The sequence below is a fragment of the Triturus cristatus genome, chromosome 11, assembly GCF_964204655.1.
Source record: "Triturus cristatus chromosome 11, aTriCri1.1, whole genome shotgun sequence".
Lineage (NCBI taxonomy): Eukaryota > Metazoa > Chordata > Amphibia > Caudata > Salamandridae > Triturus > Triturus cristatus.
This window is the reverse complement of record NC_140594.1, coordinates 145,572,726-145,598,440: the sequence shown is the minus strand read 5'-3', so window position 1 is coordinate 145,598,440 and position 25,715 is coordinate 145,572,726. Positions and strand designations below refer to the sequence as shown.

The 25,715-nt window shown below is 44.9% G+C and overlaps 1 protein-coding gene across 1 annotated transcript in view; it reads left to right on the top strand.

Moving 5' to 3' along the window:
• DNAH10 (dynein axonemal heavy chain 10) overlaps positions 1-25,715 on the top strand; it is a 1,995,301-nt gene that overhangs the window by 597,069 nt on the left and 1,372,517 nt on the right. Inside the window, exon 18 of the mRNA XM_085636177.1 lies at positions 20,772-20,979. Coding sequence (XP_085492303.1) covers positions 20,772-20,979 — 208 coding nt within the window. The remainder of the gene's footprint in view (positions 1-20,771; positions 20,980-25,715) is intronic.

The window sequence follows — 25,715 nt, the reverse complement described above, 5'->3', positions numbered from 1 at the left end:
GCGAATTTTGGCCCATATAGGCTGTGGCACTACATTGCCAAATAGCATTTCGATGTCTGCCAAATTCATGACGCACGCTTGAACTGTCTGGGTTAACTCTTTATAATACCCAGCAGGATTCTTACGCGGGTCCGGCAACGCCTGTTTTACTGCTAATACTTCGGCCCGCTTCCAAGGGATGTGTATCCACACTCTATGGAAATGTGCTGGAGCAGCTAAAATATTATTAGCCGCATCAGCTTGAACTGCATCGCGCCATATCGGCGGAACTTCCCTCATCGGATACTGACCTCGCTTCTTCCTAGTAATCGGAGAACCATCAGAGTCCCTTGTTGCTCGAAGAGGAGAATCAGACCTGTATGCTAAAATCAGTTCTATCGCTTCCTTTACTTCCTAACCTATTACCATTCCTGCAGCGAACCTTCTCTGAATATGTATCAAGTCAGCGGGAATGGAATCTAAGTCATCATCATCCCATTCCTCACGCAAAAGGGAACACATCACGTCAAAGACATAACGCTGAGTTGGTTCATTCCATTGCATAAATGTATCCACCACTCTTCATGCATCATACTTCGCAGCTTTCGACATCCACCTAAGAGCTGTCGAATCTAATATTCCTCGTTCCTGGGGACCAGGAAACTGACTACGTCTCTGTGTAGAGTCAGAAACGGGTGTCTTAATTAAAGACCTGTAGAGAGGAGTTAAGATATTAGTTACAGAGTCAGTTATTTTCCGACGAACAGAAAGCGGAGTCAGAATGTTTACAGAGTTCGGGGACAAGGAAGCTGGAGCAGATGAAATTGTAAGGGTAGAGGTAGTAGGTAAAGCAGTTTGCGAAACGTCAGGCAAAGGCGGAATAGACAACCCAGGTAGAGGGGGTGCTGGAGGAACATTAACCACAGGAAGAATAGGAGCTTGAATCAAAGGAAAAGGAACAACTATTCCAGGCTGACCAGCAGCCGGTTGCACAACAGGTGGTAACTGTGGTGCTGTAATACCCTGTGCATACGGTGGAGGTGATTTCAATAGGTAAGACAACAGGCGATCCTTTTCACAGTCCTCTATTGGCTTAGCAGGACACGACGGCAAGGCAGGTTAGCACTTGTCAATCGCCAAATTATGTTCTCTGTTCGCTACCTCTATTGCTTTTTCAGTTTCGTTGACATGCAACTGCCTAGCAGACTGCATTAACGTCAACCCTTTCTCTTTCTGTTCCTTCTTCATTTTTCTAATTTCTCTCTGTCTAGCTTCTTTACGCCAAAAGCGAAAAGAATCGAACATTGCCGGCCGGGCTTTCTTTTTAAACAACTTCACTTCTAGGTTGTCTAGAATTTTAGTTTCAAAGCTACCATGTGGTGGCCAACTAAGGACACCATCTTTCCTGGTGTAACGGACCCACACTCCATTATAAGTGATAGGACCCACACCATGTTTACAATAGAGCTCATATGTAGGAGTTCCGATCGGAGGAACCGGACACGAGTCCTCCAACCGGGAATCCCTGTTGCAACTTAACCAGGACAGGAAACAATTACTACGGCTAGCCATTACAAACTAAAGACAAATTCTAACCAAAATGCGCAAAAAACTTAGGCCTACCAAATGAACCAATACCAAACCAAAGATTATCTTAACAAGAGCAACCAGTGATAATCTACAAATCAAAAACGAACGTACCCAGAGAACAAAAGGATTATCCGAACAAGAGCAACCAATGATAAATCCTTACAAGAGCAACTAAGAGCAACCAAACTGGGCGCGACCCACTTAATACTTAACTGAAATGTCAAAGACGTCACCAAGGAGAACCCGTCTACGTCTCGCCGTACTAAGGTCTGCACCTCGGGTCCAAGACAGGGCGTCAGTCAGGGCAGCGGTCCTCTATAGCCGTCTGGGAGCGGGAACCCTCGTGGAAGAGATCGTCGGGCCACTTTTACGACATACAGGGATCGATGAAGCGGGGTACCCCCCTCCGGAATCTTCACACGAAGCTCCTCGAAATCTTCAGGCTTTGGACCGGTACCGGTTGACGTCGCCCCACGCTCGGCGCCAATTGAGGTTCTGGACTTTTCTAGAGTCCAGAGGTGTCAGGGAAACAACACCCAAAAGACCCCTGAGTTCCTTCCTGTCTTGGTGCACAAATAAACAGAGACACTGGCTTCTCGATGGTGGCGTCAGAGACCAAGGTTTATTTACTGCAGGGACACAGAAGTCGTAGGAACCACACAAAGGCAGAATCTAGGAGACTGTTCCAATTGTATAAAGTGGGTCGCTCCTTAAATACACCAAATGCGTCCTGAGGCAGCATTGCAAAAATATCTTTCATGCCTAGCCCGGTATCCCAAACAAACAATAAACATATACCAAACGATAATTATTTGTAAGTTTCCAGTGTTCGATCAAGTCTTCATGTCAGGTTTCCATTCTTCGGCCGATCCTCCCCATCATAAAAATTGTATCCTCCCCATAGTAAAAGCCCAGAAGGAGAGGAGCGGAGCCAGGAGTGAAAGATTGATAAGTAGGATAAGAGATGCTTGTGGGTCATAAACGGGCATGGCTACTGTCTTCGGCCTCCTAATCGTGATCAGGCCAACGAACACAAGAACCAGTATAGCATGATCGGCCTCAGGCAAGGGAGGTAGCTTCTGCCTAGTCACGCAGCATCAGCTTCCTTGGACTAAAGCTTACGTGTCCTTAGCAAGGTGATTCAGCCAGGGTCATTGCTTGTCCATTGACTATGTGAGGACAAGAAACAAAATGGATGCCGTATCTAAGATGGATGCCATGAATTTACAACAGGATGCCCTATTTCTCAGTGAATCCATGCTCGTAGCACAGCGAAAACACTGTCACATACTAAATGGATCATTTACGGTTCACTGGTACCAAAATCGTGTCAGTACTACGATACCGAACACACGGGTTCGGATCGCTACAGAACCTCACAGTGTCAGCAACACTGCGCATTTGAGTTTCCAAGGCAGCTATTGCTCGGCGACTGCGCCTTTCCGCCCATACCATTCCTGTTCAGGGTTCTGAAGAAGATCAGGAGCGACCGGGCCCACGTCATCCTTGTAGCTCCGGACTGGGCGAGGAGAGTCTGGTATCCAGAGCTTCTGAAGTTGAGCATCGATCCTCTGATCAGGCTGCCCCTTCTGAAGGATCTTCTGTCCCAGCAACAGGGGAGAGTTCTCCATACGAACCTGCCAACTCTGCGCCTTAATGCGTGGAGATTGAGCGGCTGTAGTTGATGGCTTTTGACCTTCCTCCCAAAGTATGTAATGATATTCCTACTAAAAAACACCAGAGCCATCCCCATCAAATCGCAGGGTGAACAAACTGTGTCAATTTCGAGGTCAATTATAATTTCTGATGCATGTAGCTTAAATCTGCTTTCCTGTAACATTGCGGGGATCAAATCCAAACGTGATGATCCAGATTGGAACACTTTTATTGACATGCATCACATCATACTTCTCCAAGAGACATGGGCCACCAAGGTTATGTCTCGACCAGGTTTCCAAACTTTTAGTGAGAATGCAATCCCTTCCCAGGCTGGTTGCCCCTCAGGTGGGTTACTAATATGGCTACGTCTTTACCTGTTTTCCACTGTGAGACTAGTGCCAGCTAGCTGTAGCGATATACTAGCGATTGAAATTGAGCTTCCAACTAAAATAGGTCTGAGATATATAGCCTTGGTCAACGTATATATTAGGTCTGTTCCCCTGAATGGTCAATCCCCTATAGTGGATAAGGTGGGCCTTGATGGGTCAGTTTAACAGGAAAGCTCTAGCGATTGTAGCAGGTGACATTAACACCCGAATACCAACAAATGTTGAACAGAATCCTACAGAAACCCACAGTGGCATTGACTCAAGAATATCCACATCACCTCTGCCTGGTTTTAATAAAGGTATTAATATCACTAAAGCAGGAGCTCAAGTTGTCGATTTGTTAATAGATCTTGGCCTAAGAGTGATTAATGGCAACACGAAGTCAGATTGTCCACCGTGTACAACCTTTTTTTTTTTTTTGTAACATATTTTTATTGACATTTTCAGATTTTATATACTGTACATTATACAGATCTATCAAGTAATTATGCCATATCGCACAGTATGCGGTATCACATATCCTATGCATAGATTGATGGAGAGTTGGCAATAAAAAGAAACAATCCAATACAAAACGATGTGTATACCCTATGGGCTCTGATAAAGAATATGTCACTTGAACTGGGGTGTAACACAGGTACAAACTAGGGGATGGACATGGAAGCTCACGGCCGGACCTCGCAAACAAATGCTCGAGCTGTCGTGTGGGTGTGGCGCCCCAATGAACCGCGATTGAACCTCTTCTCACCGTGTACAACCTTTAAAAGAGGTTTTAGCATCTCCCGAATAGATTTTATCTTTTTGGACACCGAGTTATAGGCAGATCTATATGATATGAAGATATGAAGGTGATCCCCAGACCAGATAGCGACCACCAAGCTCTAAGTGCATCCTTCGCCATGGCTGCGTTTATTGATGTAAAACTTGATCAAGTAGTGACCCTTTTTATCTATGGTCCCTACATCTAATCTAAGAAACATCAAATGGGCAGTCATGGAGATAGACATAAAGCGAATGACACACTTATATAATCTTTTTGTGTGGAAACTCTCTCAGCTAGATCTAGCAGATATGGTTAGCATTAACTTTGCCCTTATACACTCAAAACTGATGGGCACATTGAGTTTGTGTTATGTTATGTGCCATAAGAGAGGGGCTTTCCATAAGAAAACCCCCTCCTGGTATACTAAATCTTGCTGCTTAGATAAATCTCGCCTATTACGTGCGATTAAAAAGGGACAAAGAGCTGATATCATAAAGGCCAGAAAAAACTACACATCTACACTAGAAATGGCTAGAGTTAACTATACAACCTGAGTTATGGGTATCACACTTTAGTTGCTTGTATAAAGGCAAGCTGAACCAGAATAATCTTACAATTCTCCTACCAGGAGCCACGAGTTACCTGATGGAAAACCCAAACCATGACAAGTATAATAACCCTGATACCTTAAAATGTAATCTTACCTTTACCATTAATGAAACTCACCTAGCAGTCAAGCTAATGAAAAAAGAAAAGGCGCCTGGAATGGATGGTATTCCAGGTGATCTCTTTTTGTCACAACCGGACATCTGGGTACCATACTTGAACTCTGTATGCAATAGCATTTTTAAAGGTAATTCAATCCCGACCTCTTGGCATGGAGCAATTATTATACCTGTCTTCAAGAAGGGGGGCAGAGAAAACCCCTCAAATTACAGACCCATCTGTCTCCTGGACCACACCCAAAAAATCTTCTATAGGCAGGTGTTGCTTAAACTCAATGACTAGGTGGATGAGAATAACATCCTGGAGGAGGCGCAAGCTGGGTTTAGACCCAAGATTAGTACATTGGACTAGGTCCTCCGCTTCAAGGTGATAACCTGGAAATACGTCACCTTAAAGGGTGACCATCTATATGTCCCCTTTATAGATTTAAAGGCGCATGTCCTAAGGGATATACACTATGGGAGGTATCGGATGGCTAAGGTATTCCCCCAGACCTACTTAGGATTTTGAGAGTTTTACATACAAGCACATATGCCAAGTTTAGATGGAATAATGCTGGGGATTTGTCAGACAAAATCGAAATTAATCAAGGGGTTAGACAAGGGTGTGTCCTCGCCCCAACCCTCTTTAGTCTGTACATTAATGGAGCAGTAGGGAGACAGAAAAATTGCATGCATGACGCCCCCAAATTAGCTGGTGTGTCAATGCCTATTTTGATGTTTGCGGATGACACCCTGCTAATTTCACGCACTCCAATGGGGCTGCAAGCCCAATTAATGCTTTGTTTCCTTTTGTGAAGGAAGAGGGCTTGAGCTCAACTCCACAAAGTCAAAAGCTATGAATATCATCCCCATAGATCTTATAGAGGTAACGTGTATAGTGAGGGAGTCTGGCTTGAAAACGTTTCACACCCAGACGTGGGGCCCCCAACTAGAGAAAAGTAAAGCCACCCTCCAATTGTAAACCGCTGCCATAGGGAGAAGATACAGGGTTGCTTCGGGAGGTGCCCTGTCCCAGGTCCTCTCTGTGTATAGAGCAACAGCTGTGACATCAGCGACATATGGCGCTGAAATATGGGGCCATGTCCAAGCAGAAGTGCTCACAAGAATAGAAAATAAGTTCATAAGGGGTCTTTTTAATCTTCCCCCAAGTTTCCCTATTACCCCCTTAAGATTTGATCTTGCCCTCAATCCTATACACTTAGTGGTTCAACTCAAAGCCCTACTATTCTGGGTAAGACTTTGGTCCACCAGGGAATTAGCAACATACAGAGATGGTGTAAAAGACCTCATATCCCTGGATAAGGACGTAAGTACACCCTGGCTGAAGGCAATAAAAGCGTTATTCCACAGAATAGGCATGGCTAATTTATGGAACACCCCGGAGCAGATCACCAAAAGTGACGCCTGTAGAGTGAAAACTGGGTTCTGGGAGGAAATTGTACTGCAAACGTGGAAAATACATAAGGAAAATTCTATTACTGGCCAGTGTCTCCACCATAAATGTTCTCCCTGCCCGGAGCCTTATATGGATCACATGTAACCACGCTATTCAAATCGCCTGTATGTCCAATTTAGGTGCGGCATACTGCCCTTGAGAACTCAAACTATGAAATGGGACAGGGCATTCACAAACAATAAGTTCTGCCCAAATTGTCCTAATATCGCAGAAACTATTGAACACATCATGTGATTCTGTCCACAATATAGAAATCCGGCATAAGAAATGGCTAAAAGGAGCATTAAACTAGAAGGGTGTGAGATACTGTGGGGAATCATTAAGGCTCCTTATGAGTGACACTAAGGAATCATTTGCACTGGCAGTATCACGTTATCTGTGCATGGAGCCAGAGAAAGAAGGTCATAGATAATGTGCCGCCTAGGATAGCCAGCCTGTAGCGCAAGCCTCAGTATGTTTATGTAGCGTCTCATCTCCCCATATGCGTAATCCAATTAATATCGACATTGGGGATTTGCATATTTTTATGGCTAATCCACGTAATTTATTTTAAATGTACATTAACTTTTACTTCTATGAAGAATACCCATTTAATAAGACTATTCTTATGGTGTCGGGTTTAGTAGGCCTGTTCTTTTTATTATCTACTAATTTCAACCATTGATGTTTTAATTGTAAATAGGACGTTGTATGTTGTTTTTACTGACATTGATCTGAACTGTACATTTCTATGATTGTAACTTTTTATGGCTTTTAGCTGAAATAATAGGTTTTGATGATGATGTAATGATATTTCTGATGGATACATCTGCCTGTGGATTCCTCACCTTATGAATATCCCCTCTGCGCCAGCATTCCGGACATTTTTCGTAGCTCTCTGCGCTGACGAGGTCGTCACATCGTCATGGCTCCGCACACAACTCCGCATGACTTCACAGGAGCGAAAAGAAGACCACGTCGGCGTGATGACGTCAGTTCCTTTTTTTTCCACACTACTAGCTAACGGATTTTCTGGGACTCTCCTGTCTTTCAACTGCTACTTTGTTTCAAGACTTTTCTTGTTATTGTTTCGACTATGTCTGTTCCTAGGAAGTCGGGTTTCAAGCCCTGCAAGGAATGCGGAGGTCACATGTCAATTACTGACCCGCATGATGGCTGTCTCTGGTGCCTTTCTAGTGATCACGACATTGAAGGTTGTTCATCCTGCAGAAAAATTAACCCTAAGGCGCTGAAGGAAAGAGAGGCTAAGCTCTACATGTCCAAGGTGAGAAAGGAGAAAAGAGGTCGGAAAAGATCGAAGTCGAGGTCGTTGACTTCGCATGGATCCAAGAGAAGGCACAAGAAGAAGAGATATGGGTCTCGACGTCGTTCGTCCAAGTCTCGAGCTTCGAAGTCGCCTTCTCCTGCTCCTCGACTTCGTGCCAAGGATGTTATTTCTCCTTCACCCTCTGAGTCTCCACAGGCTTCGCCGGGCCGGTCTCCTGATTTGGGTTCTCCGGCGCAGTCTCCGGCGCTGGTTGATTCTCCAGCTTCGGATGGGGATTCAAATCCAGTGGGAGAAGAGTCTCCTGCTGCTCCTGCTGCTCCTGTGGCTCCTCCTGTGACTCCAGCGAATCCAACTCCGGAGACTCCTCGTAAGGCAGTCGAACCGGCGCAGTATCCTTCGTTCCCCGCGCCGGGTTCGGATCCGTCGCACTTCATGCATGCGATGTATGGTATTTTTACCAGAGCCACATGCTCCTCTCGAGTACCTTCGGGTCCCATGGACCCTTTGGCGTTTAATTTGGGCGTGCCTCAACATTATCCTTCGGCCCCCTTTATGCCTTATATGCCGATTGCGCCGTCATGACAGTTTACGGCGCCGAGGGTGTCGACGCCGTTTGAGCAGTCTCTGGCTCCGTCTGGCGTCCCCTCTTCCAGGGTTTCTTCAACGCGGGTCCCTGTTGCGGAGCCTCCTTCGACGCCGTTGCCGGAGCCGTCGACGCCGCCGATGGTGCCGCCGACGCCGCAGCCAAGGATGCGTTCTAGAAGAGAAGCTCAAAGGCTGATTGAAGAGGAGCAATATCGGGCTGGTGACATAGAGGAAGGTGAAATTTATGAGCCTGAGGACTTATTGGAAGAGTTGTGTGAAGCAAGTGGTTTGGATGTCTCTTCAGAAGGGGACTTTGCTTTACAGAAGGCTTCTCCTTCAAAGGATGTAGCTCCTTATCACGTTGTCATTAATAAGGCAGCTGAACTGTTGGATCTACAGCTTCCTATGACTGAATATAAGCTTAATCTTTTAACAGAGGTGATTCATTCTCCTTCTGCTGTGGTGGAACCTCTTTTACCATTCAATGATGCCCTGACGGAGCCGATATTAGAATTCTGGAGTAATCCTCTTTCTGCTCCCGCAGTTTCTAGATCTGTTTCTAAAAGATATAGACCGGCACCAGGGGACCCTGATTTTCTTTCTTCTCACCCGTCACCTCAAAGTTTGGTAGTTCAATCTTCTTGTTCTTGTTTGTTGGCTCTTTTCCTCAAGCACCGGCTGATAGAGACTCAAAAAAGCTTGAGCAATCGGCAAAGAACGTTTTTTCGTCAGCCAGAATGGCATTGAAATCCACAAATGCAACTTTTCTATTGGGCAGATATATCCACGCCCTCATGGACTCTGCCAAGCAGATTCTCCCTAAGCTGTCGGAAGAGGATCGGAGCAATTTAAGTGAGGTCTTGATGGACTCTCAGGCGGCTGCTCGCCAAGTAATCCAGTCGGGTCTGGACACTGCAGATTCGGTGGCAAGGGTGATGGGTTCGTCTGTTGCTACTAGGAGGCATGCATGGTTAAGATCTTCAGGATTTTTACCTGATGTGCAAGCTTCCCTTTTGGCTCTTCGGGTAAAAAGATGACTTGGAGTTGCAGAGATTTAAGGACAGTAAAGCCACAGCAAAATCCCTGGGTTTACAGTCTCAGTCAAGAGGGTATAGTTACAGAAGATACCGTGGTTTTGGGAAATCTTCCTTTCGTTCCTGTCAACCTCAGCAACAACAACAGCAGCAAAACCCTCTGTATAAATCCTACAGAGGTAAAGGCAGAGGTCGCCTTCGTGGAGCTAGACGACATCCCTCTTCTTCCTCCTCCTCCTCTACCTCCCCTCCCCCTCCCGGTAATGCAGGAAAGCAGCCCTAGATCCACCATCCTGGATCATGTGGGTCCTGTGGGAGGTCGGCTTACCCATTTTCAACAAGACTGGAAATTAATAACTTCTGACCTTTGGGTTCTAGATGTTGTGGAAAATGGGTACGCCCTTCCCTTCAGGGAATTCCCTCCTCCTTACCCTCCTTGCCAGGGGTTTTGCACTGAGGATAATTTGCTTCTCCTTCAGAAGGAGGTTCTTACCCTGTTACAAAAAGGTGCGATAGAGGTGGTTCCGGAGCAGGAAAGGGGTCAGGGATGCTACTCCCGGTAGTTCCTGATTCCTAAGAATGATGGCAGGCTACGTCCTATCCTGGACCTCAGAATCTTGAATCTATTTCTCAAGCAGGAGAGGTTCAAGATACTCACTCTAGCGCAGGTTCTTCAGGCGCTGCATCAAGAGGACTGGATGGTGTCCATCGATTTGCCGGATGCGTATTTCCACATCCCAATCCTGAAGTCGCACAGGAAGTATCTCCGTTTCACGGTTGGGTCACAACATTACCAGTTTGCGGTCCTTCCGTTTGGTCTTACTACTGCACCCCGAGTCTTCACCAAGGGGATGGCAGTAGTGGCAGCCCATCTCAGAAGGTTGGGGATTCCGGTTTTCCCATACCTGGATGACTGGCTTCTGAAGGCAGAGTCTCCAGAGATGGTGTGTCGTCATCTGCAGGTAACAACCTAGCTGTTGTACAAATTGGGTTTTTCAATAAATGTACCCAAGTCTCACCTGGTGCCTTCACAGCGCAACCTGTTCATAGGACCAGTACTGGATACCACTGTGTGTCGAGCATTCCCTCCACCTCAAAGGATTCTCGACATACAGGAAATGATTCCCTTGTTTTACAATGGAGTGGTTGTTCCAGTTCTGAAGGTCCTTCGCCTGCTCGGTCTGTTCGCTTCCTGCATCCTGTTGGTCAACCATGCACGCTGGCACATGAGGGCGCTCCAGTGGTGTTTCCGCAGGCAGTGGTATCAGCACAACGGAGATCTCAGGGAGTCTGTGAGAATCTCCAGAGAAGCTGCAGCTGATCTGTCTTGGTAGAGCGTGGAGGGCAATCTGTCTCAAGGAAAGCCTTTCCATCTTCCTCCATCGGTGGCCACAGTGATAACGGATGCATCTACCATAGGTTGGGGAGCACATCTGGGGGATCTGGAGATCAAAGGTCTTTGGTCTCCAGAAGAAAGGTTGTTTCACATCAACCTTTTGGAATTATGGGCGATACGTTTGGCGCTCAAGGGCTTTCTCCCTTCCCTTCGCGGTCAGTCGGTTCAAGTCCTGAAGGACAACACTGCTGCGATGTGGTATGTCAACAAGCAGGGAGGTGTAGGGTCGTACCGTCTCTGCAGAGAGGCGTTGTGGCTCTGGTCCTGGGTTCAGGTCCATCGGATTTGCTTGATGGCAAATCATCTGGCCGGGGTTCTGTACGTGCGTGCGGACAGTCTCAGTCAGCAGTTCTCCACCGACCACGAGTGGAGGCTTCATCCAAAGGTAGTTCGACACATCTTTCGGACGTGGGGGACTACCCGGGTGGACCTGTTTGACACTTTCGAGAACGCGCACTACTCGTCATTCTGCAGTCTCCAGTTTCCAATGCAGGGAGCATTGGGGGACGCGTTTCAGTTGAGTTGGGGTTCACAACTCCTTTACGCGTTTCCTCCCATACCCTTGATTCCTCGGGTTCTGAGGAAGATTCGCCAAGACCGGGCCCAAGTTATATTGATCACCCCGGATTGGCCAAGAAGGGTGTGGTACACGGACCTTCTTCACTTCTTGTCACACCCTCCACCCGTCTCTCTCTCAGGGCAGACCTCCTCTCTCGGATGGAGGGGCAAGTTCTACACCCCCACCTCCAGAGCCTGCACCTTCATGCCTGGAGATTGAACGGGGCAACTTGAATTCTTTTTCTCTCCCACCTGACGTTGTGGACGTTATATTATCGGCCAGGCGACACTCCACTAAGTCTGTCTATTCATACAGGTGGTCTAAATTTGTTAAGTGGTGCGGAGAGAAATCTATTGATCCCTTAAAAGCTCATCTACCTGATGTTCTTTGTTTTTCTCTTCATTTGGCCCAGCAGTGTTTTGCTGTGGCCACTGTAAAAGTGTATTTGTCGGCTTTGTCAGCATTTTTGTGTTTACCTGATCAGCTTCTTTATTTAAGTCTCCTATAGTCTTAAGATTTATTAAGGGGTTGACAAACATGTTTCCTCCCACTCCTTTTATTATGCCCCAGTGGGACTTGAATTTGTTAACTTTTTTAATGGATTCGTCATTCGAACCAATGCATAGTTGTCCTTTAAGACTTTTAACTTTTAAAACGGTCTTCCTGCTAGGTCTCACCTCGGCCAGGAGGGTGAGTGAACTCCAGGCTTTGAGTTCAAAGCCGCCTTTTCTGACCATATATGCTGAAAGGATGATACTTAGGACCAGGGCTGCTTTTCTGCCTAAGGTGGTGACTCCCTTCCACCTAGGTCAGTCCATTACCCTTCCTACTTTCTATCCTCCCCCTCACCCTTCCAAGGAGGAGGAGAGACTTCATTGTTTAGATCCAAAGAGGGCGATTAGCTTCTATTTGGACAGAACAAAGGACTTCTGTCAGGATGACTAGCTCTTTGTTGGATATGCTGGTCGTATGAAGCACACTTTATCACAATGGATCATCTTGTGCATCAAGATTTGCTACTCCCTGGCTGGTAAGGAGCCTCCTGTAGGCATTCGTGCTCATTCCACCAGGTTTAAATCATCTACTTCTGCATTGTCTAGAGGTGTTCCTGTTTTGGACATCTGTAAGGCCGCAACTTGGGCCTCCCTCCACACTTTCGCGAAGCATTACTGCTTAGATTCCGAAGTGAGGAGGGACGGCCATTTTGCGCATTCTGTTTTGCAGGACTTTTTGGTATAGAAGGGTGGACACCCTCCTCCGGGAGAGGTACTGCTGTGGGATTCTATTCATAAGGTGAGGAATCCACAGGCAGATGTATCCATCAGAAGAACAAGTTACTTACCTTCGGTAACGCTTTTTCTGGTGGATACAGTATCTGCCTGTGGATTCCTCACAGACCCACCCACCTCCCCGTTGTCCACCCTTTTATACCATAAAAGCTGAGGTTTTAGTTTTTTGACGTATTATGTGTACTCAAGACTTTGTTATCTCTGTTTATTTACTATTGTCTTGTTTGAAGTGCAAACTTTCTTCTTTCTTTATACACTGAGTGTATTTGTGTGAATTCTGTATACTATGTACACGTTGTCTCTATGTCGGTCCGCCAGTTTTGCCTCTGTGGCACGGATAAAATGGGTGAAACTGATGTCATCACGCCGACGTGGTCTTCTTATGGCTCCTGTGACGTCATGCGGAGTCGCGTGCGGAGCCATGACGATGTGACGACCTTGTCGGCGCAGAGAGCTACGAAATTTTTCCGGAATGCTGGCGCAGAGGGTATATTCATAAGGTGAGGAATCCACAGGCAGATACTGTATCCACCAGAAAAAGCTTTACCGAAGGTAAGTAACTTGTTCTTTGGCCACCAGGCGGCCCTCCACTAAGATGATATACACCTGCGGTTGGCAGAAATTTGTCTTATACTGTACAGAAAGGTCTATTGACCCTCTTCCTACTTTTCTTTCCACTGTTCTACTATTATTTTAATCTTTACCTAACAGGGCTCTGTTTTGGGAAATCTCAAAGGTTATCTTTCTGCTCGGTCTTTTTTTTGCCGCTGCCAGACCAGCCCTCTATCTTTAGGTCTCCAATTGAACATAGGTTTCTAAAAGGGTTGGCTCACTTGTTTCCACCCACACCCTTTGTTATGCCACGGTGGGACCTTAATTTGGTCCTCATCTATCTTATGAGTGCTCCCTTCGAGCCGTTTCCATCACGGCCAGTCCATCACGCTGCACACCTTCTTTGCTCCCCCACATCCCTCTAAGGAAGAGGAGCGTCTCCGCCGCCTGGAGCCAAAAAGTGTGTTGTTGTTCTACCCTGACAGAGCAAAAGAGTTCTGGGTGAACAACCAACTCTTTGTGGGGTATGTGGGAGCTAAGATGGGAAGGGCAGTGCAGAAAAGGACCATCTCTCGCTGGGTCATTCTCTGCATTCAAATCTGCTATGCCCTTGCTAAGAGGCAGCCCCTTAAGGGATTAAGGGCTCATTCCGTAAGGGAAAAGTCTGTGACTATGGCCTTGGCTCGGGTGTACAAGTACTAGATATCTGTCAGGCGGCAACGTGAGCGTCTTTGCACACGTTTGTCAAGCACTACAGGCTGGGCAGTCAGGTCCGCAGGGATGGGCATTTTGCCCCCTTGGTCCTACAGGACTTTCTAGTTTGAGGTATTGGTCCGCATCCACCGCCGGGATGGTATGGCTTGGGTATCTAATTGGCTTGGGTATCTAATTCATAGGTAAGGAATCTGCAGCTAGACGTCTCTATCAGATGAACAAGTTACTTACCTTCGGTAACTCATTATCTGGTAGAGACTCTATTTAGCTGCAGATTCCTTACAGCCCCACCCATGGCTCCCCGCTTTGCCGACTAATGTTGTAGGGCTGGGGTTACTCCCCTTTTCAGGGCCTTAGGTTTGCACACGACTACGACAGTTACTTCATGGCTCTGCGCTTCTGCCGTGGAAAATAAGAAAAGTACTGATGTCTGCACGACTGGGTGGTGCCTTTATCATACCGGATGGTACCAACGCCGACAACGTGACCCGGAGCTGAATGCAGCCACTCGACTGCGCATACAAGGGGTATTTCTCAGCAAAAGTTTCTGGATCCAGCCTGGCACGTGGGAAATTCAAAGGTAAGGCATCTGCAGCTAGATAGAGTCTCTACCAGATAAAGCGTTACCAAAGGTAAGTAACTTGTTTGTTAAGGTAAGTAACTTTTTGTTATTGCACAAAGTATGTTTTTTTGTTTTTTACCATTTGGAGTTTCTAGCACAGGCACATCAGGAGGCCAGTCCACTTTAGGGCAAGTTAGCAGCTGTCTTGCATAATACATTTTAACCTGGAAAAGTTATAAATCCATTTCCATATTTATTTTAGTAGAAACATAACTGTTGAGTTTTGGTTTTTTACTATGTGTGCTCCCTTGAGGTTGCACAACACAATCCCCATGAATATTTACTTTATTGCTACATCATCTTCTTCTAACATAGAGGTAGGTCATTGAACCGATGACCATGACCCATATGTTCAAGGCTTTATTGTCATATATAATTGCCAGGAAATGTTCTTCACAACATCCAGAGTGCATATTATGCCTAATTAGTGCTTATGCCTTATTAGTGCTCTTTTTTATCCACAGTACTAAAGAAATTTAGGCAACCAGGTTTGAAAAATCCACAAGTTCTTAATGAATTATAAAAATACATAACAATCTAGGTGTATATAATATGCAAGATCTAGTTTCAAATATTTTGTTCTCTACTCATGCTATATAGTCATAGATTACTGGCTGTAAAATGCATTTGCCATTGATTATGCTTTATGTATTTTAACTATGGATTCCTCCTGATTAATGTTCTGATAATGAGTAGACCTCTTGATTGCTGCCTTTGCTTTCATCATTTGTTTCTCAATCTAGTGTAAAAGTGGCAACCATTTAATTTGATTGTAAATAATACTTCCAATTGTGGGAAAACGTAGTCTGATTCTCAGTTTATGACCTCACAGATTATTTTTAGATATTCGCTTAAAAACGTAAATCATCATTATTTAGTTATAGTGTGTTAGACCTGTCAGCCCTTTGGCAGTTCCCTCCTCATTTTATTATTTTTGTCCCTTCCCCCCTTCTCATTTTTTCTGTCTATCCAACTTTTTAGGTGCTAATGTAGAGGTTCTGGGCGCTTTACTCTCACTACATGAGGGAAAGGCGCAAGGTGCTCCTCTGAGGGAAACTAGGGAAGGGAGGTGAGATTCTAAAATGGTGGCACCAACTGTCACCTCAGCACCTGGACAATGACTGCCATGGGGGTTTCCAGAACTTTCTGGGCCCTTCTGGCAAGTCAGGCCCAAGGTGATAAATAGAGGTGGCAGGTGAGCGGCCATTTTAGAAGTGTGCAAGTAGCCAGATAGTGAGGAGTAAGGCACCTGAGTGGGGAGGTGGCTGCACTAGGTCAGGTGAAGACAGGTCTTTGGGTCTGCAAGATTTTCCTATCCAGTGATACCACCCCCCACCTTCTGACCGGCCCCTGACGTCTGCCACGGGTTGTGAGGACATTATACCCTGGGGGAAGCTCGAGGAGGCTATAACCCTGAAGGAGGACTGAGGGAAGAATCGCTACCTGGGACCCCCTTTCTCTCATCCCTACTAGGTCGGAGCTGGGAGCGCAGCCTGAAATTAGCACTTCCCCCTTGATCCTCGTCTGTGGGGGAGATCGGTACCCCGCAGTTGAGAAGGGGTCCCTTTACATCTTGGCTTGAGACGAAGAATTTCTAGCCCTCGAAAGTTCAACCCCCCTCCCCCCCTTTGGTTACGAGGCGTTACCTGGAGTCGTCGCCAACCCCCCCCGGGATCGGGAGGTGAGCAGGTGTCCCCCGGAGGTGGCCCGTTGTTTCCGCAGAGCTTTGAGGGGGCTCGGTGACCGGTGAGGGGGCATTGCTGCTGCCAGCCTGAGGTGATTTGGGCAGTGGAGACGAGCTCCGGTCTAGAGGCTGCCGTCCCTGGATCACGTGAGTGGGGCTGACGCCGTAGCGCCGCCCCACTGCTTTCGTACCTCAGCGCAGGCCGCGCCCCCGCAAGCGGCGCGACGACGGAGAGCTGCAGGCGCGCTTCCTGAGGAGTGAGAGGAACAGCGGCCGGAGCAAGTGCGCTGGGGAGTACACACCTCAAGGGAGTCTTGAGTGAGGGGGTAGAGGGTTGGGTTGATTTCGCCATCTTCCCCGATCCCTGTCACTCGCGTGTGAAGCCCCGCCTGCTCTGTGGGGACGCCACACCAGACTTCGCCGGACTGCCGTCAGGAGAACACCAAGGAGAACTCAGTAAGCGGGGCAAAGATAGACCGGGAGGGAGAGTTTGATGCAAGTCTTGAGCCCAGCACGACGCTGTGTTTGTCAGGCAACTGGTGAGACTGGTGGGTTTAGCGCTAAAACTAATAGATTCCTTCCCAGTGACCAAGGGAATATTTCAATGTAAAGTGATGTGAAATTGGAAATATCACCTTTAGAGTTATTTACTTAAGTCGCAACAGCAGAGAATTGATGCCAAGGGAATATTTCAATGTAAAGTGATGTGAAATTGGAAATATCACCTTTAGAGTTATTTACTTAAGTCGCAACAGCAGAGAATTGATGCCAAGGGAATATTTCAATGTAAAGTGATGTAACTATGCGATTTTGGAATGTAGCAACTAGAGGTAAACATCTGATTCATAACAGGAGGGTATCAGTTTCAAGTAAGCATCTATATGCACAGGGAGGATGATATATGGTTTTCTGGAAGTATATTACTTAGGGTAACCGCCTGATCAAAGAGCCTTGTGCAGACTAGGTGGCCATTTAATTGACTCATTGAAGTGTTGTAAAAACTCGTGGATGTAAAAGTAAACTAAAAGAAAAGTATTGTCGATTAATGTGATGAAATGTTATAAAGTTACAGTAACTCTTTTACAAAAATCGGTGTAGTGTTCTTTTTGAGTGATGTGGCGCAGGATTGCGAGCTGAGTGGGATGCAGGCCTGAAAAGCCAAAAGGAGTGTTGAGCCAGGTGACCTGAGCCAAGCTACCCCCTTAGACGTGCAGTCATATCCCTGAAAAACCGCATTCATAGATCAAATAAAGCAGCATAGTCTCCCGATTTGACTGTTACCACCGGGTGTTCATTCATACATTTCATTCGATTTAACAAGGTAGTATATGCACCCTTTTGCTCTAGGACCAACCATAATGTTCTGCTGTTCATTTTGTGAAACGCAAAATGTAAGTAGAATTTGTCTTTTTTGGCAAATGCATATTTCAGTGTAAGTGGATGCAAGTTAAGGCTCAGCTTGGACAATTAAAAGCCTTGCACAGAGCCCCATAGCACATACATGAAAATTTCAATTTCCTCAACTCATGTTTGAAGATGTGATAGAAAGACCATACTTCTATTTTCATTGTGGTATCACGAAGCAATGTAGGTCTATATCAAGCCAAGGGGAATTCTGTAACCATCTTAGAAGAATGCTATGCACATATTGCCCATGACATTGATATGTTATCCTTTTATGTACAGCTTTCAGTTCTATTTGTAAGAAGTGGAATCCTCAAATTAGATATAAACAAAATGATATCAAGCGACACCCCATTAAGTCATTGACTCTTATTAACTCTTATCAACTGTTAGCTTGGAAAGTTCAACGACATCCTATTCAGAGCCACCGAAATTCCCAAGGTTTCATATAAAGTTGAAAAGTGGTCCAACGAATGTAAGCAGAACTTTAGCCGCCTCTTCACATGTTAAAATATTCACATTCTCTTTCTTATTTATCAAATTATAACAAATTATGAAACAATACTAATAAAACAAGCATTAGCAAAGCCAAATAGGTCTGACATTTGCATGCTTTTGTGATGATTAATATTTTTTTTTATTGCAAATATATGAATATATGTCACAGAAATAAAAATGAAAAAATATACTGCCAACTAAACATAGCCGCAATATGCATGCAATAAGAATCTAAATTTAAAAACCACTCAGTGATGTGGCTGTTTTTTAAAATTATAAGCATTTCAGCTGCTGTGCACACTTTCCTTTAGTGCTATTGTTTTTGATCTACACATGAATATATTACATCCAACCAAGCATTTAACTTTCAAACAGCTACAAGGTTACAGTGTCACCTAAACACTTTATAACAGCAACGCACAAAAGCAGGTGAAAAATAAATTCCCATCAAACTGGGCAGCCACAGTGCAGGCAAAATAAATAGCCAATATTTAACATTAAAATAAAAAATGACTAAACAGGATACTTTGAACCGTCTTTGTCACTGAAGAGAAAGGGACTATTTCTATAGGATGTCAACAGTGTGCACAGGCTTTGTGTTATCTCTCAAAGTTAAGAGAGCCAATGGGTAAAGTGGACTGACTCGCTCTGTGTGCTGTGGTGGGGGGAAACCAAATATGAACAACAGTTTAACTGACCAGCGAAGGAAGTCTTCTGACCAAAACACCCCCATGTAAGTATGTTATCTATTTATTTTTGAAAAAACAAAAGCATGACTTGACAGCTAAAAAGGGGGCTGAAAGTTTACCTGAGATATTGCTCCACAGGACTTCTAGATGCAGCTCTATAAATCTTTGCTAATCTTCAGGCTTGGGTAGACAGAAACAATATTATGAGTTTAAGTCATCCTATATTGATTGCGGGTCTCATTATGCATTGCTGTAAGCTGTACTATGTAATTATGAACTACTATTTATTAAAAAGAGGCCAGTTGAAAGATCTGGAAGCCACCGTTGACACCATCTCTAGTTACTTATTGTTTAATATTCTGACATTTTAAAGGTTGCATGCAGGACTGATTGAATGAATTACGGTACTTTATGTTTATTTTACAGCCACAGTGTGATATGGTGCAAAAGGGTTTGAGAGGCTTCTGACAAGGCTGTTTCTTGCCACTTATTTCATGCCATGCTCTTAGGTCTTTCACCAGATGTGCCTAAACTAAATGGCCTATCTTACATTGATATTGTTTATGGACAATGTGGTCATTGTGGCCTGTACAGTAATCGCTTTGTGGTCTCATCTTACTAGATTTTAGTGACGTAGAGATAAGATGTAAAATGTCATACATTAAACATTACAGTTCCCAAAAGTAAACTCTTTGTTCAGGAGTTAGAGGGGCACAACCTACATGTTTTCTTACTAAACAAAGGAAGGCCAATATGTTTAATTTTCTGATAATTTCCTCGGTGGTGTAGCAAAAGTTCAATTGGCCCTAGTGCAAACAAGGAAAATAGGCCTGATTTGTTACTGAAGTATAGCAATAAAAGGGTGCATTGGCCCCCACCTCTTGGCTCCAGTAACTATGCCCCTGTACTAGTGTTCCTTCTGTGTATAGATGGGGTGCCACGTCAGAAAATCTACATGATTTTCCATCAACAAAAGATCTGGTGGCTGCACAATATCATCTTCCCATTGGATGATTACCAAGTAAAACCTGTATCGGCGTCATTACATCGCAGAGATTTAACGTTATACTGACACTCTAACTTGATGACAACTCAGAATATGATCTTCTGCTACCTTGTACTCTCACTATTTCGACCAAACATGGGGGCTAATTTACATGTTGTCTGTATGTATACTCCTTTGAACGGAGTATACATACCGTCAAACATAGTTGTTTGTCTATCTGCATTAGATGCGGATGGACTATAGGTTTGGCTAAGGCAGTGACTTCTCTGTCACCACCATAGTCAAACTTCTTGGACAGTCCAATGGACTAAGGACGGTCGGAGAAATGGCTATACCTCCGCACACCCAGTTAGGATGGGCAGACATATGGCCTTTTTTATTACTGTCAGTCACCGTCAGGCAAACCCTAGCCGTGAGGGACAGTAAAATGACATTAATGCTCTCCTCGACTTGGAAGATGACTCTCAAGGCGAGTGGGAACATTGCATTTTTAAAGTTGAAAAAGAAAATTAAGTTTCAGGATTTTCTTTTTGAAAATAAGAAAACTGCTTGGTGGAGGGCTCCATCTTGTTGGGGCCCAACAGCCACCAATTTGTCCATTGAATTGTAATGGGTGAGACTCTGGTGAAGCCAGGAGAGTGGAGTTTACCAATCGCTCTAAGTGGCGTCCTGTGGCTGGATGTAACCAGTTCCTTGCCATGGCTTACTCATGTAATGTCCTTTTGATAGCATTGGACTTGCAGTAGTTATGGGAAAGTCTGCCTTTAATCAATATGTTTGCATACTACAATGATCAAGCCTTTGTATGGGTTCATGTTAGACAAAGAAAATCTTGAGCTTTGAGCTTGTTTCTGCTTGTTTTATTTGACTTACATATCAGTGATCAGGCATTGTATGTTTTTCTACAGGTGTCAAAGATTTCTTTGAGTATATTGAGCGTGAACGTGCAAAAGACATAGAAATTCTTGTCCGAAAATATGCTGCTATTGGGCCATTGCTTACCAAAATGGAAGGTTTAGTTGTGCACACCAATACTGGTAGAGACCCCAAAATGGCTCAATACTATGGATATTGGGAACGTAAAGTTTACAACAGCTTGACAAAGATGATCACCAAGTAAGAGCAAACTGTTTGATGATCTGTTTGTACTGTTAATATTTTTTGTTTGTAACTTTAAACTTTAACTTTTATTAATTTTATTTATTCTTGACTTGATCTTTACTGGCACTATTGAAACAGACATTAAAAGTTTGCCTAGTTTGTAAAAGAGTTTATATTTAGTCTATATCTTTAAAACGTATGTTTGGTTTTAGTGAGAAAAATTCACCAATGTCATTTATTATCTGAAAAAATGCCACTCCTTAATATAACAGCAAAATGACTGTCCATCATCCATGTCATTGTTTTCTGTTTTCCAATATATTTTTCCTCACAAATAAAAGAGTGAACATGAAACAGTGAAACCGTTATAATTATTTGTTTAAACTGATTAATTCTGTTTATATATGCATGTTACTTATCTCCTTAATACATTATAAGGATTGAAACTATATACTACAGTTTGGATTTTGCTTATAATGAACAAAAGAAACTAGTGTTAAAGATCTCACAAAGCACAGTGATGAATCAAAATAGACCCTATTTATCCCTTCCTCAAGGAAATCCCCCCAAAAACATGTAACTTCCGTTGTTTTATCTCACTAGTACAAGACTTCTCCTGTGATCGCTAGCCGCACATGTTTTGTCAGAATAACCACTGTAACATATGGATCAGGGCCTGCTCATTCTTCACTTTTAGAAAAGGAATGGGCCCAGCCTCTGGAAAGCATGCTGTTTCCATTTCAATAGAAGCAGGGAGTTTTTTCATTGCTACACTGTGCAATTCTTTCACCCTCCACAGATTCATAAATGCAATTCTAGCCAAATGTAAGAGTTCCCAGAACCTGTGATGACTAGAGAAACTTGTATGTGCTGGGAGATATGACTTCCGGCAGACACTATCCAGTCTTCTCTGTATTCTGAAACCTCCTATTTTGCGGAACCTTTGGTTTATGGGTAGAGGAGTAGTTACCTGCTTTTTACTAGCGTGATGGTCAAATCACATAGCAGTTGGATTTAGCCATAAATTTTGAACATTGAAAGAAGTAACAAACAGAATAATTAAAGCAGACTTAAACTGGACATGATTTGTGGCAAGAAAAAAAATTAGTCTCAAAACAAGAGGAACCAGGAGCTTTTTAACGAGGTCCTGCACACGTACTCCCTAATTGTTACTGTTGGACTTGGCCCTTTTTGCAGGGGCATCCCTGAACTTTTTGCCTTCCTCCTGTATTTTGTCTGACCTGTTTTTGTTGGTTTTATGACTCTGGGCACTTTACCACTGCTGATCAGTGCTAAAGTGCATATACTCTCCCTATTGTTAAATTGATGTATTGATTAGTGACTCCATGATTGGGTCATTTGATTTACTTGTCAGACCCTAGTACAGTGCACCATGTGTGCCCAGGGCTTGTAAATCAAATGCTGCTGGTGGGCTTGCAGCACTGGTTGTGCCACCCACAAAAGCACCTTATAAAGTGTGTCTCAGGCCTGCCACTGCAGAGCCTGTGTGCAGTCTCTGACTGCCATGTTGACTGGCCAAGTGCATCCACTTGCCACTCCCTAAACCTTCCCTTTTCTTCATATCAGACACCCCTATGGTAGGCCCAAGGGCAGGGTGCATTGTAAGTATAAGGTAGGACATGCCCTGCTGTGTGTGGCATTTCCTAATAGTGAATTACAGCCATTTTTGTGTTTCACTATTGCAAGGCTACCTGTTCCCCATAGGCCAGAATAGGCAGTTTGATTATTAATCTTATAATCCTAATTGATTCAGGGAACTAGGTAGAAATTTGAGTTTAGTATGCCTGAACTCAGAATGAGAAAATACATCTTTTAGTGAAGTTGGTTTTAACATTCTGTGTTTGAAAATACCACTTTTAGAAAGTAGATATTTTCTTGCTTAACTGTCCAAGCCTGCCTCTGCTAGGTTGTGTATTGTGTGTCTGGTTTTGTGAGTGACAGGGGCTGGGGGATTCCAGGAGAGAGGGTGAGTCAGCACAGGGCTGATAGAAAGATCTGCATGTAGATGGGTGGTAGGAGTTGCACCTAGGACCTGAATAGGGCTGTGCCTTCCCTCCACAATGCTGGCTCCACCTCCTGTGGTGCGTCTGATGTACCTGGCCTACACTGTGTGAAAGGAAAGAAGGGGTCTTGTCAACAAAGTGCTCCAGGACTGACCAGAACTGGTTTGGACTGGGCAAATGCCTCTCTGCCCTTCAGAGAACAAAGAGAACAGTAGTATGAATATGGGGACCCAGACCCCAAGACTTTAGATCACTTCTGGAACAACAAGACGAACCTCTGCCATGGAGAAGAACCAAAGGAAGCTGTAGGAGTTGTACTGCCCCCCTGCCAGTGTTGCTGGGTTTGCCTACAGTGGTGTCTTCAGTGCCAAGGAGAGTAGAAGGAACTTTCAAAGGACTTTCATCATCTTGCAGAATATTACTCCAAGGGCTTGAACTTGTGCTTGCCTCCTGCTGAAGTCTCAGGGACAAAAGACTTCACCACCAGCTCCCCTCTGAATTTCCTTGCTGGGAATTCTATCTGCAGAATCCTGCGTGTCGCTGGGAGCTGGAAGCGCGACGCAACGAGAAGAAGCATGTCGCAGCCGTAGTCGTCGCATCGCCGGAGAAGCATGCCGCCATCGCATTGCCCCAGAAGCGTGTCTTCGTCACAGTTGTCTGCTGTTGCATCCCGGAGAAGCATGTTGCATCCATTAGGGTCGTCGTCGCATCACCGGAGAAGCATGTCGCAGGGCCTGTCGCGTCTCCAAAGTACAGAGTCGCCGCAAGGCTGCGAGGGCGTGCACGCATTGACTCAACATTGTTGCATCAAGGGCACCATCTTATCGCATCTCACCGGATTGTTGCATCGCATCGAGGTGCCATCTTGCCGCATTGCAACCGGGCTGCAGCACGAGAATCCACGCATCACCTCCTCTCCGGTAAGGATCAAGACGCATCCCCTACTTTTTGCAATTATTGAGGCGCGACGCATCGTCTCCCCCGAAGCAAGGAACCGACGCATCTCCAACGCTGCGAGCCGTTTGTTTATTTTGCGTTATGAATCCAGGTACTTTTGTGAGAACGGTGTGGCATTTACCATCAACTTGAACTATGTTAATTCTACCATCTTTAAGTCAATTTTGTGTACAGTATTGTGGATTTTTGTCATTGGTGGTCTTGTGTTAAGTCTATATAAAGAATAGTTATTTTTATAAAACCTGTGTGGTGTCCATCTGTAGTGTTTTCATTGTATTACTGTATGTGTTCACAAATGCTTAACACACTGCCTCTGAGATAAGCCTGTCTGCTCGTGCCAAGCTACCAAGGGGGTGAGCAGGGGTTATCCAGTAGTGTAATCCCCTTTCCCTGACTTAGAAGCAAGGGTCCCTATTTGGTCAAAGGTACCTACTCTGCCGACTAGAGACACCCAATTCTAACAGTAACCTTGCATAATAGGCTGGTGTGCAGTTCCTAAGTGAAGGTGGATTGTTCAGGTCTGTTAAGAAGTGGTCATGCTTCATCATTGGGCCTGCTCATCATCGGGCCCCCGCTCAGGAAATTTTTAACGGAGGGCTTCCTGCTTTTAGTTAGGTTAGCGCACCATACGAATAAAACTCAGCAAAAGGGCTGCCTTAGACCTATTTTAAACACCACTGTGCACTCACTGCACTACCTAGTCCACACACCCACATGCACCCAACGGCTTCATCAACAAAAGATCTCCGTTAAAGAGCGCCTTCGCGGGTGCCCGTCATGCATTGCAGCGCCAGCCCGACGAGGAGCAGGCCCAATAATGAAGCATGACATCCTCTGGGGTGTGTGAGGGCACTTCTTAACAGACCTGAACACTCCCATCCTCACTTAGGAACTGCACACGAGTCTATTATACAAGAATAAAAATAGCCCTTAATCAATCAGATGCTGAGACCCACACTGCCTCCAATACTGACTGACAAAGTGTGGTTGTCACATTAACGGCTATAAGCTGTGGGGCTGTATGGCACTACAACCCTCACAAACACAATGCATTCCTTTACCATGCATCTCTGCAATTTTTTACCACGCAAGCGAAGTCTATTTAAGTGTTTAGACACACACATACACACACCTCTCTCTCTCTCTCCCCCAAACCTCCCTTTTTTATTTACCCTTATCACCCAATACCCTTATCCACCATGAAACCCTAAAAACACCCTTACCACCCAATACCCCTAACCACCCCTAAACTCTTAAAATACCCTTACTGCCCAATATGCTTACCTAACCCTAAAAAACCCATCCCGGTTGGCAGTAGTTAGTTATAGTTAGAACCATATTACCATAGGAGAAGCTTTTTTTTGACTTGCCTATATCTTTGGTGCTGTTTGACAAATTCTCACTAACTTTTCCCTAAACCGTTTGCTGGCAATTATAGTTATGCATGGAAAGTTTTGGGACCATACTTCAAGCGGGGGCCAAGAAAAAATGAGGGGGGGGGGGGGAAGTGATTTTCCCATGGTCATTTCCAAAGAGATTTTAGACATGACTTCCGCCCGAACCGATGGAATTACACCAAATGTTGGTCCTGACAGAACCCTTTTTGGTATTTGGTGTAAATCCGTTCAGTAGTTTTTGAGATGTGAAAAAAAAAAATTTCAGCTTCAGCCGGGCCCCAGAAAAAACATAAAAGAAGAAAAGAAAAGGGGGCAGGGTAGAAATATCCTGACCCCTTAGCTCTGGTTGTGGGGTCCCTCTGGGGCAAAAAAA